At 40.2% G+C, this 18150-nt stretch overlaps 1 protein-coding gene and 1 long non-coding RNA gene across 11 annotated transcripts in view; one reads left to right on the forward strand and one right to left on the reverse strand.

Annotated features, from left to right (window-relative positions):
- Positions 3836 to 8809, forward strand: LOC109836971 (tonoplast dicarboxylate transporter). 2 transcript variants are annotated; one of them, XM_020405036.1, is made up of 6 exons: positions 3836 to 4233; positions 5243 to 5435; positions 6042 to 6519; positions 7089 to 7132; positions 7232 to 7327; positions 8145 to 8809. In XM_020405036.1, exons 1-6 carry the CDS (start codon positions 4028 to 4030, stop codon positions 8694 to 8696), a joined length of 1569 nt encoding a protein of 522 aa, XP_020260625.1. In that variant the 5' UTR covers positions 3836 to 4027; the 3' UTR covers positions 8697 to 8809. The 2 variants fall into 2 exon arrangements, with proteins under 2 accessions (XP_020260625.1, XP_020260624.1); XM_020405035.1 differs by lacking the exon at positions 3836 to 4233 and having other exon boundaries at positions 4845 to 5435.
- The window catches only part of LOC109836972, a 17336-nt gene continuing 4533 nt past the window's right edge, over positions 5348 to 18150 (reverse strand). For all 9 annotated transcript variants that reach the window (XR_002246144.1, XR_002246142.1, XR_002246143.1 and 6 more), the window contains one exon: positions 5348 to 5485. This is a non-coding gene — a long non-coding RNA (uncharacterized LOC109836972). The remainder of the gene's footprint in view (positions 5486 to 18150) is intronic.

Raw genomic sequence — 18150 nt, forward strand, 5'->3', positions numbered from 1 at the left:
TTTCCCACCCCCAAGACTTGGTCAATAAGTGTTTTACCCCTAAAAATAAAGATTTTGTTCTCTGAGCCCCCAAAACACAAAACCCAAGACATTAAAACATGTGAAGACCATAATACCATTCTCTCTCTCTTTCTTTTTTTATTAAAATATGATGATGATTATTTTATTATTTCTCTCTCTCTCTCTCTCTCTCTCTTTATCATGATGTACCAAGAGGATCTTTAGATAGGTAACCCTAACAATTAAACCCGTAACCTTAACAATTAAACCCGTAACCTTAACAATTAAACTCGTAACCTTAACAACAAATCCCGTAACCTTAACAATTAAACCCGTAACCTTAACAATTAAACACGTAACATTAACAATTAAACACGTAACATTAACAATTAAACCTGTAACCTTAACAATCTCCCAATATAAACAAAAACAATTAGTTTCCCCATTAACAACTAAAATAATAAAAAATAAAAATAATAAAATAATCATCATCAATCATTTCAACTATCCTCTTGGTACATCATGATAAAGAGAGAGAGAAAACAAAAATAATAAAATAATCCCCATCATATTTTAATAAAAAAAGAAAGAGAGAGAGAGAGGATTCATAACCTTAACAACAAACCCTTAACCTTAACAACCAACCCGTAACCTTAACAATCAACCCGTAACTTTAACAACCTCCCAATACAAACAACCAAAATAATAAAAAACGAAAATAATAAAATAATCCTCATCAATCATTTCAACTATCCTCTTGGTACATCATGATAAAGAGAGAGAGAAAACAAAAATAATAAAATAATCCCCATCATATTTTAATAAAAAAAGAAAGAGAGAGAGAAGGGTATTATGGTCTTCACATGTTTTAATGTCTTGGGTTTTGTGTTTTGGGGGCTCAGAGAACAAAATTTTTATTTTTAGGGGTAAAACACCTATTGACCAAGTCTTGGGGGTGGGAAACACGTTCACTTGGCTTTTGGGAGCTGGAAGCATTTTTCCCTTAACACAACCTTAACAACAAACCCTTAACCTTAACAACCAACCCGTAACCTTAACAATCAACCCGTAACTTTAACAACCTCCCAATACAAACAACCAAAATAATAAAATACGAAAATAATAAAATAATCCTCATCAATCATTTCAACTATCCTCTTGGTACATCATGATAAAGAGAGAGAGAAAACAAAAATAATAAAATAATCCCCATCATATTTTAATAAAAAAAGAAAGAGAGAGAGAGAGGATTCATAACATTAACAACAAACCCTTAACCTTAACAACCAACCCGTAACCTTAACAATCAACCCGTAACTTTAACAACCTCCCAATACAAACAACCAAAATAATAAAAAACGAAAATAATAAAATAATCATCATCAATCATTTCAACTATCCTCTTGGTACATCATGATAAAGAGAGAGAAAAAACAAAAATAATAAAATAATCCTCCATCATATTTTAATAAAAAAAGAAAGAGAGAGAGAAGGGTATTATGGTCTTCACATGTTTTAATGTATTGGGTTTTGTGTTTTGGGGGCTCAGAGAACAGATTCTTTATTTTTAGGGGTAAAACACCCATTGACCAAGTCCTGGGGGTGGGAAGCATGTTCACTTGGCTTTTGGGGGCTGGAAGCATTTTTCCCTTGATTTAATTGTAATTGAAAATAGTTTTAGAAATTTTCCTGTCATGATAAACGAGATGACAGTTCCGAAGGTGGATTCGCCTACTTAAATCAGGGCCGACTCCAGTCGGGTACGAGGAGGGCCTAAATTTAGCGATCCGTCCGTTTCAGCTCTACACGCGAAGGCCTAACGAAAGTCACGAGCTGGTTTGAATTTTGCTAGGAAAATGTACGTGTTTTGTTTTTATCTTGGAATTTTCACGAAATATGAATTTTGGGAAGCTTCTTTGATGGTCCAGCTTCTTGGCTTCCACTGTCATAAAAGCATGGAATGAATCTCAACTATTGTTTTATTACTAATGAGTCCATAGCGGAGACCATATGTGCTCGATCACTCATTAAACTTCCACCACAAATCAAAAAAATGAACTGATAAATTTGGTGGTTTTGGTTTATTGAAGAATAGAAAAATGTTCAAAAATATAATTAATGGTTTTTTTTTTTTGTTCCCGAAGAAAATTGTTGGCAAAACCCTCAATCGTAATCCTCGCTTTGGCAGTTGTGACGAACGAAGACATAATTGGGTGGCTTATACAAAGAAATGGTTTTTGCATGAATACCCCCCTCACATCTTCTATTTGCAAACTTACCCTTCAAATCTTGGTATTTTCAAAATATTACCCTCCAATTGTCTCGCATTGAGCTTTTCTACCCCTTCCAACTTGACAATTTTAGTTCTTAAACAGGAATCCGTTGCTACCTTAACACTTACCTAATTGAAATTATTCAAAATTTTTAGTATTCCACCGTCTAGAAACCAACATTGTTTAAGTATGAAGGGTGGGAAGAAAAAATCCCATGTGAGAGATTTGGGGGTGATTTTTCAAAAAAGCAAGATTTAGAAGATAAATTTGCAAATATAGAAGATTTGAGGGGTATAAATGCAAAAACCCCAAAAGAAACTTCCTCGTTCCTTCCAAACCATACCCAACCAACGACTGTTGTTGCCAGGCGAAACCTTAAAAACCCAACCATCAATTTTCTAGTGGCGGTGACGATTTCAGTTCTATCAATTACAAGGAGAAGTTTATGATGAATAGACTATATTTACTATGATAAATAAATAAACTAAACTGAGAGAGAATTACTTATACTGATTCTGGTCTCGGATACAGAAAGGGGTTCGAAGTATGAAAAAGGTCATTATCATTCAACTCAACGTAATGTAAGATCAAAGCCAACATGAATCACATTGAGCCGAACATCAAGATTCTTCTTCTCTTCTTCTTTGTCAACAAGTAACATTTGGACACATCACCTACATGATGTATACTTAACGGTCATATATAAAAACAACACTAATTACTAGAGGCTTCTCTTTGTCCACTTTGTAGTCGAAGAAAATTTTGATTTAAACTCATTCCCACTTTTTATTTTAAAAACCGACCGACTCTCTTTTTATTTACAGGGATCTACCCACTTCTCGGTCATGTCAGCAACGTGGCCGCGAAGGGGGTCGATTTTTTTTTAATCTCGTCGCTAAATAGTTGAGGTTGCTAACCCCCGACTATTTTTACAGAAGCAAAATTAGTCGGGGTTGGCAACCCCAACTATTTAGCGACGAGACTAAAAAAAATCGACCCCCTTCGCGGCTACGTTGCTGACATGACCAAGAAGTGAGTCGATCCCTAGAAATAAAAAGAAAGTCGGTCGGTTTATCCCTAGAAATAAAAAGAAAGTCGGTCGGTTTAAAAAAAATTAGACAATAAGTTTAAAACAAAAAATTCTTCCTTTATAGTCACTAATAACTACATCCTAGAATACCTCTCGCCATCAAATATATGGCCTAAAAAAGGCCACATGTCTCGTTACACGCTTATTGTCTGGAAACTTTGTGACTCACAACCTATGGCCCATCAGTTCAGACTAGCTATCTTTGTTTCAAAGTTTCCGATAACGAGCAAAACATTGTAGATTTGTCCCCAGCCAATTTATTTATGAACATATCCCCATATTCAAAAATTAGGTACAATTGACCCCAATTTCCAACTAAACATGAAGCATTTTCGAGCTAGACCACAAAAATGCGAGGCTACAAGCACAATAATAGAGCACCACAAACAATACAAAAGATGAACTTGTACATCACACGTACTTTAAATAGCACCTAAAGATAAAATACCACCAATTAGAGGTTTCTTCTCATCTTAATACACTCAAGTCTACAATAACTATTTCTTGATAATAATTTTGGTCATCAAAATACATGGCCTGGGAATTGTCATCCCTGATCTCATTTTTTTTTTTAAATCTTCCCTATATAAATCCCATGGCTACACAAATCCAACTTCAACTAATTCCTCCCAAAATCCATACGCATACATAACTTCTTCTTCCAATGGATTCTAACTCAAATGATTCCAAAACTCCTCTCCTCCCTCTCCAAAGCCATCCAAATGTCTCCACCATCTCCTTCGTCAACACCAAGAATCTTGCTATAATCTCTGGCCCTCTCTCTTGCTTCTCCATATATTTCTTCGTCGAGATTGATGGCCAGCCGTTAAGCAGAAATTTGCTGGCGGTACTGAGTTGGGTGTTTTTGTGGTGGCTAACCCCCAACTATTTAGCGACGAGACTAAAAAAAATCGACCCCCTTCGCGGCTACGTTGCTGACATGACCAAGAAGTGAGTCGATCCCTAGAAATAAAAAGAAAGTCGGTCGGTTTATCCCTAGAAATAAAAAGAAAGTCGGTCGGTTTAAAAAAAATTAGACAATAAGTTTAAAACAAAAAATTCTTCCTTTATAGTCACTAATAACTACATCCTAGAATACCTCTCGCCATCAAATATATGGCCTAAAAAAGGCCACATGTCTCGTTACACGCTTATTGTCTGGAAACTTTGTGACTCACAACCTATGGCCCATCAGTTCAGACTAGCTATCTTTGTTTCAAAGTTTCCGATAACGAGCAAAACATTGTAGATTTGTCCCCAGCCAATTTATTTATGAACATATCCCCATATTCAAAAATTAGGTACAATTGACCCCAATTTCCAACTAAACATGAAGCATTTTCGAGCTAGACCACAAAAATGCGAGGCTACAAGCACAATAATAGAGCACCACAAACAATACAAAAGATGAACTTGTACATCACACGTACTTTAAATAGCACCTAAAGATAAAATACCACCAATTAGAGGTTTCTTCTCATCTTAATACACTCAAGTCTACAATAACTATTTCTTGATAATAATTTTGGTCATCAAAATACATGGCCTGGGAATTGTCATCCCTGATCTCATTTTTTTTTTTAAATCTTCCCTATATAAATCCCATGGCTACACAAATCCAACTTCAACTAATTCCTCCCAAAATCCATACGCATACATAACTTCTTCTTCCAATGGATTCTAACTCAAATGATTCCAAAACTCCTCTCCTCCCTCTCCAAAGCCATCCAAATGTCTCCACCATCTCCTTCGTCAACACCAAGAATCTTGCTATAATCTCTGGCCCTCTCTCTTGCTTCTCCATATATTTCTTCGTCGAGATTGATGGCCAGCCGTTAAGCAGAAATTTGCTGGCGGTACTGAGTTGGGTGTTTTTGTGGTGGCTAACCGAGGCTGTTCCTATGGCGGTTACTTCTATGTCTCCTCTCTTCCTCTTTCCTATGTTTGGAATCGCGACGGCTGATGATGTGGCTAAGTCTTACATGGATGATATAATTGCCCTTGTTCTTGGTAGCTTCATTCTTGCTTTGGCTGTTGAGCACTACAACATTCATCGCCGGCTTGCTCTCAATGTGAGTCTTCTTCAGCTCAAACTTCCTCTGTTATCCCTCGATCGGGTTATCTGCAAGTATACTCTTTAGGGAAGAAGATTCTATAGAAGAGTCTTTATATAAAATCATATAAGAAGAAGGAAAGTAGAACACTGCACTTCACAATTAATTTTAAACGAGTGTAATCAGTGCGGGCAAAGGAAAGTCAATACAATCAGAATATTTTATGTGTGGTCACCAACTTATAATTTATACCGGTGTCAACCAAAATTTCAAAGTTACGAGGGGTTGAGGGTTATATTTCTATATTCCTATGCGCACCCACAGGTTGATCGCCCTTGGTTTGAAACCTGATGAACTCACACACCAACAACAATTTTCTTTTTAAATCCGCTTTTATTTCATGGGCTCTGAAATCATGTCAAAAGTCTCTGCCACTGCGTCACAACTTCGAACTAATGATGAGAGTTGAAGGACATATCGTCGTACTCAAGCACTTAGCAATTAAGCATCTGATTCTGAACATCATGAGAACCCTATTTCGGAACTAACAACAAAAAGATACATATGCTGATAAATAACTACATTCTTTTCCTAACACCAATTGTTTTTACACTGTGAGAGTAGATAACATCCTTATTCTGCGGTGATCCGCTAAACCCCCACCTCCTCCTCCTCGGGATCTGTGCCACCACAGCATTCATAAGCATGTGGATGCACAACACAGCGGCCTCCGTCATGATGATTCCAGTCGCCACCGGAATCCTACAGAGATTCGCTGACAACGCAGTGGTGGACCCTGCCGTCATCCTATTCTCTAAAGGAGTTATATTGGGAGTTATTTACTCTGCAGCAATTGGAGGGATGAGCACTTTGACTGGGACCGGAGTTAATCTCATATTGGTTGGAATTTGGGAGAGCTATTTTCCTCAAGAGAAGGCGATTAGTTTCAGCTCTTGGTTTATGTTTGGATTCCCTTTGGCTGTTTTGATTTTCTTTTCTTTGTGGGGGATACTTTGTTTTCAGTATTGTTCGAAGGGGACAGAGAAGGCGCTCTCTGCTTATTTGGATAGAGCCCATTTGAAGAGGGAGCTTGAGACGTTAGGTAACAATCTTTACTAACTCCTTTTAGGGTTAATTGCACATAGACCCCTGTAGCAATGTTGTTATGAACTTAATACCCATTTTTGACAAGTCACTAAAACTGAGTTACACTTGTTCCTTAAACTAGTTTTTGGACAGAACCGGTTTAGTTGGTCATCCCCCCTAGTTCACCACTAAAAACAATTTAGAGGTCTAAAAATATGCTAAAGTAAAACTGTTCACTTATCGACCAGTTTTTAACAATCAATAAAACAGTCTAAAACTGGACCAGATTCGCTTTAGAGAGTTGTCAAACACACTTTTGGTGAATTTTTTTACTCATTTACCCTCAGGAAGGTTGGCTAATTTCAGTCATGGGCAAAATCTATCAAAATTTCACTCAGGATAAAAGAATAAAAAAATTTAACCTCGAGGGCGAATATCTGCAAAAATGAAAACAATATGGTTGGAAGTTCACAACAACAACATTATATGGGGTCTATGTGCAATTAACCCTTCTTTTCATGAGGTAACATGCTTATATACATAATTTTGGAGATTATTGATGGATACATGATATTAATATTGCAGGACCAATGGCTTTTGCTGACAAAATGGTTTTAAGCGTGTTTGGGGTATGCTTTTACTGGTGCCATTTGTTTTGTTTGTCGCATGAAACGGATATTTTAAGTTTCTATAATTGTCTCTATATATTTTTGGTTTTTTCCCCCCAGATGCTTGTGGTTCTGTGGATGACAAGAAGCATAACAAATGAGGTCCCTGGATGGGGACGGCTGTTCGATGGTCGCGTAGGAGATGGATCTGTCAGTGTAAGTGCAAATAAAAATAGATAGATAAATAAATAAATAATTCCTCCAAGCATAAGATTTTATGACGAGTGGAATCCTATGCAATATATGAATATAAGCTATGTACTCTTGAGTTAAATATAAATTAGGACGTCTCAACTGGAAAAGTATTCTGCAGAAGCTTATCTTCCACTAGGGCGTTATATTTTATTGTTTATAATAAAAACAAAATTTTCATTATAAGTATGTACAATTGGCTACACGAAAACTGTTCTTAACAAGTATTATCTATTTTCTACTAAGACCTACTTATATTAATCAAGGACAAATTTTCAAAAAAACCATTTTTGAAACTTATTTTTAAAAAATGATCTGTTTCAATTTTAATTATCAAAACCGACCCAGTTTCAGTCCTGAGGCTGAAACTGGGTCAATTTTGGTAATTAAAGTTAAAACAGATCGTTTTTGGGGAATATTTTTGCTAAAGGGTTAGTTTTGAAAAATTATCCATTAATCAACCTATTATATCAGTGTAAACATCAAGATTGTCTCAGTGCAATCACTATATTAATACAAATCACAAACTTTAAAATTTGTTTTGGATTGTTTGCGGTCTGCTCAAGGGTACAAGTTTTATCACAACACCCGTAGAATGGAGATCTATGCCATTGATGAGAGAGTCCACTATTAGTTTGGAAAATGTAATCTATGGTAAAAATTGGAGTCCACTATTAGTTTGGAAAATGTAATCTATGGTAAAAATTGCTCTATTCCGTTATGGGTGACTCTGACAGGAATTGTGTTGTCATTGCATATGACCAATAATTTCTGATTGCAGATACTAATGGCCACTCTACTATTCATAATCCCAAACAAGAAAAACCCAGGAGAGAAACTAATGGATTGGAACAAATGCAAAAAGCTCCACTGGAACATCATCCTCCTCCTCGGGGCTGGCTACGCCATTGCCGACGGGGTCCACACCACCGGCCTCGCTGACATCCTCTCCCAATCCCTCTCCTTCCTCCGCTCTGCTCCCTACCTTGCCATTGCTCCCCTCGTTTGCTTAGTAAGCAGCACCATCACCGAGTTCACCTCCAACAACACCACTACAACTCTTGTTGTTCCTCTCCTTATTGAAATGGCTAAGACCATGAAGGTTCATCCTTTGTTGCTTATGATTCCTGGTGCTATTGGAGCTCAGTTTGCGTTCTTTTTGCCGACTGGAACGCCATCGAATGTTGTTGGGTTTACGACGGGGCATATTGAGATTAAGGATATGATTAGGACCGGAGTGCCACTTAAGGTTGCTGGTGTTCTTGTAATTTCTGTTTTGATGCCTACTCTGGGTGCATTTGTGTTCAACACGAACAAGCTTGTAGATTATTAGTTATAAACAAATGTAAATCCTCATAGTTGAGTGTGTACATATTTCTTATGTTCATAGGTGGTAATAGATCCAAACTGTTGTGTAATTTCCAAAATTATGGGGTTAATAATGAATGGATCCCCTGTACTATCGTCAACTGCAAATAGATCCTATCATGCCCTGGGCTCACTAGCCCCTTGATGCGCAATAAGTCATGGAACCCGCTGAGTGTAGTGCGTTGTTTGACTCTAACTAGTATCAAAATTGATTGGCCCATGCTACACTTGGCTGTTTAGACATACTATTTAAAACATCAAATCTGTGGGACTGAACATTAGGACCTTCACAATCGCCCCACCTTAATAAGCAATGTCCACATTGTGGCATGACAACTAGCACATCATAGTATCATCGCCAAACGATGTGGGCAAGGTGGCTCCTACGGGCTCCAGAGACGTCTCTCACCGCGCTCATGTAATGTAGCACTTAACCCCATATAACACTTACTTCCGATTGGCTAACTACTCTGATACCATTTGTCTATCACTATTCACTTTATTTCAAAACACATTACTTGTACCAAAATAATATTAGTATAACTAGATCACTTTGTCAAAATCATGGACTTCAAATCAAATGGACAACTGTAAAGCTCATTAACAATTTATAAAATTCACTTTTATTTATTTATTTATTTGTAAGTGAGATGATTATGATGCTCCTAATTATAGTCATATATTGACTAGTGGGAAGAGAATTTATGGGTTTATAAGGTAAACCTTGCGATTCCAGTTGTAACATGGTTAACTATTTTGGTTGTGGATTGCGTCAAACATATGTTGCACTAAATGGGCTCCACAACTTACATCATGCCAACAAGCTCACGGGCCTGTGGCGTGATATAGTATGAGAGCAGTTAGCCAGCCAGAAATGTAGAGCTAGGTGATATACGAGGCTAAGTGTTACATAGCGTGAGTTGGATAAGAGCCACCATTAAAGCCTGGAGGAGCCATCTCTAGAATCTCTATCATCTGGCAGTGATACTAAGATGTGCTAATTGTCATGCCGCGACTAGGACTTCACCTAATTAAGATGGGGCGATTGTGAAGGCCCCAATGTTCAGTCCTACATTGGAAAAACAAAGAGAATTTTGAGGGTTTAAATAGTATCTATAAGGATCCAAGTGTAGCATCAACTAGTCAATTTTGGCAGTGATTTAAAGCCAAATAGTGTGCTACACTCGGTGGATCTCACGGCTTATATCGCGCTAACGGGACTCGTGGGCCCGGGGCGTGACACCCCCCATGTAATTCTATTGTTGCATATAGACCCCTGAGTGAAAATTTTTGTCTCTTTTACCCTTAAAGAAAGGAAATTTTGGTTTTGACAAATAGACATCATGAGGGTAAAAGAGTGAGAAAAACACCATAGGGTTTTTATACAACAATAGAAATGCGGGGGTCTATCAGCAATTAACCCTTTTTCTTATTGTTTATTGATAACATTGTAGACTCTTGTTAAGGTTTGTGGCCCATAATGTTATTGTACATACTGTCATATGATACGTACAGCTTGATCAAGTATCAAATGATGGGAGTTAATTATTAAGGTAGGACGTTGGCCTCTGTAGGGTTCTAGAAGGCATGGGTTTTCTATTTTGGGGGATAAAAAGAAGTTCAATTGTCTGGCTGAAGTGCACCTCAATCCTCTATCAAGCCAACAAGGCTTATCCAGTCTTCTCAATACGTTCATCCAAGCTTATCTGATTCATCATCATTGGATCCTATTTTAAAGCAAATGTTCTGTTGATGCTAATGTCAGCAGAACGTGAAGCGTCTTTTGGAGTTTTGGACTCCATCCTAGATATAATAATGGCACTACTCAAAGGAAAGAAAATGACTCAGAAACACTAATTGAGTCCTGGAGAACAAGTGATACTGTAGAGTGCACCATACTTTCTGTTCTCTTAAAAACCCTTTCATCAAAATTTAATTGAAGAACTACAGATCGGTAAACTCTAGAACTATAAGTTAAAAAAATAATCGTTACTTTTATTTAATATGTTTCTTATTATCTTTATATCTTGTACACCCTTGGCTTATTCCCCATTAGAAGTTAGAACGGTTTTGCCACTTGCCATCTTCTCGTCTCAAAACTCTGACACTCCAAGAGGCAAGAAGCATTATCGTAATGTTTCAACGTGTAAAAGAGTGTCCATTACTACATGATTAACTATCAAATGATGAGGACGGTGTATTAATAAAGTAGAATGTCGGCACTACTATAAGTTTAAAAAACGCATCTCAGGCTTACCTCTTCCTTGTAATGTTTTTTTCTTCCCTTTTTCTTATAGGAGCTTGGGAAGTAGTTCAGAGGACCAACAGAAGTCATCTAATCTTCTGAATGAGCACATCTAAACTTATCTAATTCATCATTAGATACTAATTTAGATAATTGTTATGCTGATGCTAGCGTGAGTGTGTAGATACCTAAGCATCTTTCAAAATCGCATAAACAATTGCAAATAAGAACCTAACATTCTGTATCTTTGGTAAGAAATAATAATAGTTAAAATAAATGTTATAAGATCTATGGCAATCCGGTCAGCAATGCCTATACTTACTTTAAATTAAAAGCTCATGACCCAGAAACCTAAGAGGAACGGGGTAGCATCTACAGAACTCAAATGAGGGGCAAAAAAACTTGGTAACTAAACTAGGACAAAATAAAACAAACAAAACAAAATTAATAAAATCCCTTTTGTAGGTTTTCCATAACCCTAATTCTTATCCAAAACATTGGTACGGACCTAAGGTGAAGAAACTAAAACTTTTAAATAATATTTTGTGCACTGCAGGACCCCCCTACAATTCATTCAATAGGTGCAATCATCCAACCTTCTGTTAGTCTAAGGTGTAGACTCAAAGTTCGAAATGAAAGCTGGAATCAAAAGGACGAGAAAACGAGCAAACAGAACTGCGGTCGACCGGGTCGGTCGACCGCGAACGTGCACAGGAGCAAGGAGGGCTTGGATCAGGTCGCGGTCGACCGGCCCGGTCGACCGCGCCGGTCGACCGCCAAACTCTCTGGAGTCTGTTCGGTCGACCGGACGTAGTTTTGACAGTTTTCTGTTCCGCTTGGGATTCTGTTTCAACCAGGGTTCTATATATACCCCAAACGATTTTAGGGTTTGTACTACATCAAAAAGAGAGCTTTTTAACTGCAAAGAGAGAGAATCTCAGAGAGATTAACCCCTTGTTTGAGAGCTTATATTTTCTTCTTCAATTAATAAAGAGATTATGTGGTGTGGCTCCCGAGGACGTAGGCACATTGCCGAACCTCGTTAAATCTGTGTGTTCATCTCCCTTACTGTTTTTTGCAAGTTAGATCTTTATTTGTGGTTTTATTCCTACTTTCCTACTTTCAACACAAGGTCCGGAAGGGCAAGGGTTCGATTGATTGTTTCGAATCCCCAACAACTGGTATCAGAGCTTCGTTCAGCAATTTGTGTGAAAGCCATGGCAGAGGAAAGCAAATCAAAGATTGAGAAGTTCGATGGATCGGATTTCGCCTACTGAAAGTCACAGATGGAGGACTATCTGTACCAGAAGGACTTGTATCGCCCGCTGATGGGCAAGGAAAAGGGAAAGAAGAAAGAGGAGTCAGATGGTGATTGGGAGGTACTGGATAGGAAGGCTCTAGGGCAAATCCGGTTGTCGCTCGCCAAATCAGTAGCCCACAATATTCTGAAGGAGAAGACGACGGTGGGGCTTATGGAAGCGCTCGCGAAGATGTACGAGCAACCGTCGGCAGCAAACAAGGTGCATCTAGTCAAAACTCTTTTCAACCTCAAGATGGCAGAAGGACGGTCCTTCACAATGCACCTCAGCGAGTTCAATACGATTGTTGATCAACTTCTCTCCGTGGACATCACGTTCGATGACGAAGTGCAGGCCCTTCTACTACTATCGCAGTTGCCGGATAGTTGGGCAGGTTATGTGACGGCAATCAGCAATTCGGCGGGGAAAGAGAAATTGAAGCTGAATGAGGTTGTTAGCATGATTCTATCCGAGGAGGTTAGAAGGAAATCGTCTGAATCAGAAGGTTCAGGTTCAGCCCTAAGTTTCGAACAGAGAGGTAGAAGCCAGAAGAAAGGGAACCAGAACAGGAATCGGTCGAAATCAGTGAAGAAGAGGCCGAACTCGAAGGTTAGATCTATCAAAGGGAAGTGTTGGAACTGCGGCCAGGAGGGCCATATGTCTTCGGTCTGTAAAGCACCAAAGAAGGATACGGGTGAGCAGAAGGCTCATATCGTGCAGGATGCCTTGATCCTTGCTATGGATAGCGACTCTGATTCTTGGGTCATCGACTCAGGAGCATCTTTCCACGCCACTGTTAATAGGAAACTACTTCAGAACTATGTAACAGGGGACTTTGGTAAAGTATATTTGGGGGATAATGAACCTTGCAATATTGTTGAAAAGGGCGACGTTCAGATACAGATAAAGGGCTCTAAGTGAAATTTGAAGAACGTGAGACACGTGCCGAAGCTGAAGAGGAATCTTGTTTCGGTGGGACAGCTTGGAGCAGAAGGTTACGTTTCGACATTCACCGGGGATTCGCGGAGAATCTCCAACGGTACGATGGTTGTTGCCCGAGGCAATAAAACGGGAACTCTCTACCTCACTTCACATGCGAGTGACACCCTCGCAATTGCAGCAGGCAAGGAGAGTACAGATTTGTAGCACAATAGGCTGGGGCACATGAGCGAGAAGGGGATGAAAATTCTACATTCACAAGGAAAGCTAACCAGGATCGACACCGTGGAAGTCGGGGTTTGTGAAGACTGCATCTTTGGGAAGCAGAAGAGGGTTAGTTTCCAGAAGGGTGGAAGGCCACCTAAGGCTCAGAAGCTAGAGTTGATTCATACAAATGTATGGGACCCAGCCAGTGTGTCTTCTTTTGACGGTTCGAGATACTATGTCACCTTTATCGACGATCACTCGAGGAAGGTGTGGGTTTACTTCATGAAGCACAAGTCAGAGGTGTTCGAAATCTTCAAGAAGTGGAAGGCCATGGTCGAGAACGAGACAGATCTGAAGGTGAAGTGCTTGAGATCAGATAATGGTGGAGAATACAAGCTGGAGGAGTTCAAGAGGTTCTGTGCTACGAATGGGATTCGCTTAGAGAGGACTACTCCAGGGACGCCGTAGCAGAACGACATTGCAGAGAGGATGAACAGGACCTTGATAGAGCGTGCGCGGAGCATGCGATTACATGCAGGTCTGCCTAAGACATTTTGGGCGGATGCGGTACATACGGCAGCATACCTTATTAATCACGGGCCATCAGTTCCATTAGATTTTGGGATTTCAGAGGAGGTTTGGAGTGGAAAGAAGATAAATCTCTCACACTTGCGGGTATTTGGTTGCGTGGCTTATGTTCATATCAGTGACCATGTCAGGGACAAGCTAGAAGCTAAGTCACAGAAGTGCACATTCATTGGATACGACATTAATGAGTTCGGGTATCGCCTTTGGGATGAGAAGAACAGGAAGATCATCAGGAGCCAGGATGTAATATTCAATGAGGAGGTGATGTACAAGGATAGGGATAATGCCAAGGATAGCCAAAGCAGTGGGAACAGTACTACGGATATAGGTGGATCCGAGTACATGGATTTGGAGGAACTTCCAGATGGGGGCGACGATGTCAGTTCTGACCGTAGAACGGATGAGACTACAGGTGCAGAAGCTACTACCCAGGGCGTGGAGCCTAGGAGGTCATCTAGGGTACCCAAACCAAATCCCAAATACCTCTCGTCACTTGATTATCTACTCTTAACAGATAGCGGAGAGCCGGAGTGTTATGAAGAGGCAGTGCAAGTGAGTGAATCTCAGTAGTGGGAGCATGCGATGCAGGAGGAGATGGATTCTCTACTCACTAATGAGACATGGGAGTTAGCCCAGCTACCTGCGCAGAAGAAAGCCTTGCACAATAAATGGGTCTACCGAGTCAAGCAGGAGAGTGATGGAAGCAAGAGATTCAAGACCAGATTAGTAGTGAAAGGGTTTCAACAACGGGAATGAGTAGACTACACGGAGATATTTTTCCCTGTTGTGAAACTCACAACCATCAGAGTGGGTTGAGTTTGGTAGCTGCAGAAGGCCTCTTCCTTGAGCAGTTAGATGTGAAGACTGCCATTCTTCATGGTGACTTGGATGAAGAAATCTACATGAAGCAGCCTGTTGGCTTCATTGAAGAAGGAAAGGAAGAGATGGTGTGCAAGCTCAAGAAGAGCTTATATGGTTTGAAACAGGCTCCGAGACAGTGGTATAAGTCAAGAAGAGCTTATATGGTTTGAAACAGGCTCCGAGACAGTGGTATAAGAAGTTTGATAATTTCATGCAAAATAATGGCTACAGAAGATGCAATTCGGATCATTGTTGTTATTTCAAAAAGTTCGAGTCCAGCTTCATTATTTTGTTATTATATGTTGATGACATGTTGGTAGCATGACCGTGTTTAGAAGAGATAAATAGTTTGAAGAGGCAGTTAGCAAAGGAATTTGCAATAAAGGATCTGGGTGCAGCGAAGCAGATTCTAAGGATGCGAATCAGTAGGGATGAAGCTGAAGGGACATTGAGATTGAGCCAAGCTGAATACATTGAGAAGGTACTTCAGAGGTTCAACATGCAGAATGTTAAAGTTGTTAGCACACCCCTTGGAAGTCAGTTCAAGCTATCTGAGGAGCAATCGCCTAAGACAGATGCAGATAGAGAGCATATGAGCAGGGTGCCATATTCTTCGGCCATTGGGAATCTCATGTACGCGATGATTTGCACGAGGCTGGACATCGCTCATGCAGTGGGAGTTGTGAGCAGATTTGCAAGTAATCCAGGGAAGCAGCATTGGGAGGCTGTGAAGTGGATAATGCGGTACTTGAGAGGGACAACAAACAAATCACTATGTTTCAGGAGGAAGGAGTTGGTGCTGCAGGGATACGTGGATGCGGACTTCGCCGGTGATCATGATACGAGACGAAGCACCATGGGGTATGTTTATACCTTAGCGTCGACAGCAGTGAGCTGGGTCTCACTTCTGCAGAAGATTATGACTTTATCTACAACCGAGGCTGAGTATGTCGCGGTGACTGAAGCAAGCAAGGAGATGATCTGGTTGAACGGGTGCTTGGAAGAGTTGGATCTGAAGCAAGGGAGAGGAGTTCTTTATTGTGATAGCCAGAGCGCTATACATCTTGCCAAGAATCCAGTATATCATGCCAGAACGAAGCACATCGACGTCAAATTGCCAAGAATCCAGTATATCATGCCAGAACGAAGCACATCGACGTCAAATACCATTTTATACGCTTGCTGATCGAGGACAAAAAGTTGCATTTAATAAAGATTTTGGGGAGTCAAAATCCGACGGACATGTTGACGAAGGCAGTCACCATTGAGAAACTGGAGTTGTGCGCAACTTCAGTTGGCCTTCACGAGTAGAAGACGAAGGCGGAGCCAGACTACGAGGATCGGCGAGATCGCCGGGATATTGTTGATTGAAGGAAGAATTTTTTCGGGGGAAAAGATACATGCGAAGAAGGGAAAGTTCGGGGGAACTCATTGCAGGCACTTTGATCTCCAAGTGAGAGATTGTTAGTCTAAGGTGTAGACCCAAAGTTCGAGATGAAAGCTGGAATCAAAAGGACGAGAAAACGAGCAAACAGAACTGCGGTCGACCGGGTCGGTCGCCCGCGAACGTGCACAGGAGCAAGGAGGGCTTGGATCAGGTCGCGGTCGACCGGCCCGGTCGACCGCCAAAACCCTGTAGGAGAAACTGCTCTCGGGTTTTGCATCGGTCGACCGCGCCGGTCGACCGCCAAACTCTCTGGAGTCTGTTCGGTCGACCGGGCCGGTCGACCGGACGTATTTCCTGTTCTGTTTAGGAATCTGTTTCAACCAGGATTCTATATATACCCCAAACGATTTTAGGGTTTGTACTACATCAAAAAGAGAGCTTTTTGACTGCAAAGAGAGAGAGAATCTCAGAGAGATTAATCCCTTGTTTGAGAGCTTGTATTTTCTTCTTCAATTAATAAAGAGATTGTGTGGTGTGGCTCCCGAGGACGTAGGCACATTGCCGAACCTCGTTAAATCTATGTGTTCATCTCCCTTACTGTTTTTTGCAAGTTAGATCTTTATTTGTGGTTTTATTCCTACTTTCCTACTTTCAACACAAGGTCCGGAGGGCAAGGGTTCGATTGATTGTTTCGAATCCCCAACACCTTCATCATTTACTTGGTCTCAGTGGCAAAATGTCCCTTGTGTAGAAATGGTAGAGATCACGCATATGACAGTCTGACAGGTTGGCGGTCAACCGCGTTCATGCACAGACCTCTCTGTGCGTCTGCATCTTTGACGGTCGACCGCGGTTTTCTCTGGACTTTGGGGCATGTTCTGGATTTGGTGCGGTCGATCGTGGCAGTTGACTGTGATGTAGCGGTTTTGGGCTGGTTCTGTTTGCAGACCCGTTTCGTTGGGGTTTTCTATAAATACCCAAAATCACGGTTCTAAGGTTAAGGCAAAAGGGTTTTAGCAGCCATTATGGGGGATTTCTTGGGCTTCTATTGTTAGAGCATTTGGGAGAGATCAAGAGTGATTTGAGAGGGTTTTATGTGAGATTTGTAACCCTAGTTGTATCCCCTTGATTTCTAATAGTGAAAACTCCCCCTTCCTTGCCCCGTGGACGTAGGCAGTTCGTCGAGCCACGTTAAAACTGGTGTTGATTGTTTGTGCTATTGCTTTGGTGTGTTTGGCTCTCTCTCTCCGATTTGGTATTGGATCTCGGCACAGAGTTTTTCCCCAACACCTTGCAACTTTAAAAGATCAAAAATTGATCTGATATGAAGTATGTTTCCATAATCCTAGATGATTTTTAACAATCATAGTTTTTAATCATTTCCAGTGGACTAGGAGTAATTTGGATTGGAGCCTGAAGTTTAACTGATTTAGCTTTTTGATACGGGTTTTTGCATATATACCCTCAAATCTTCCATATTTTGTAAACTTGCCCTTCAAATCTTGGTATTTGCAAAATCACCCTCCATTCTCTCAAATTGATATTTTTCTTTTCCTTTCACTTAAAAAATTTTAGTCTATAAGTGGGAAGTTGTCGCAAACCTATTGGAAATTTTGACATTGCCTTATTTAAAGACAAACATTCTTAAGTTGGAGCGGTGGAATACCCAACGTGTTAGTTTTGAGGGGTAGTTTTGTAAATACCAAGATTTGAGGGGTAATTTTGCAAATATTGAAGATTGAGGGTATATATGCAGAAACCCCTTCTTTTTTATGTTGTGAACTTCAGCTATGGCTTTGTAGGCTTCCAAATGGGCTTCTGACTATGATCAAGCCCAGTATACACTTGCTAGTCGTGACAGGTCCCAAAACTTGCTTCTGCTCCGTCCCCCCCA

Source organism: Asparagus officinalis, chromosome 4 (assembly GCF_001876935.1).
Source record: "Asparagus officinalis chromosome 4, Aspof.V1, whole genome shotgun sequence".
NCBI lineage: Eukaryota > Viridiplantae > Streptophyta > Magnoliopsida > Asparagales > Asparagaceae > Asparagus > Asparagus officinalis.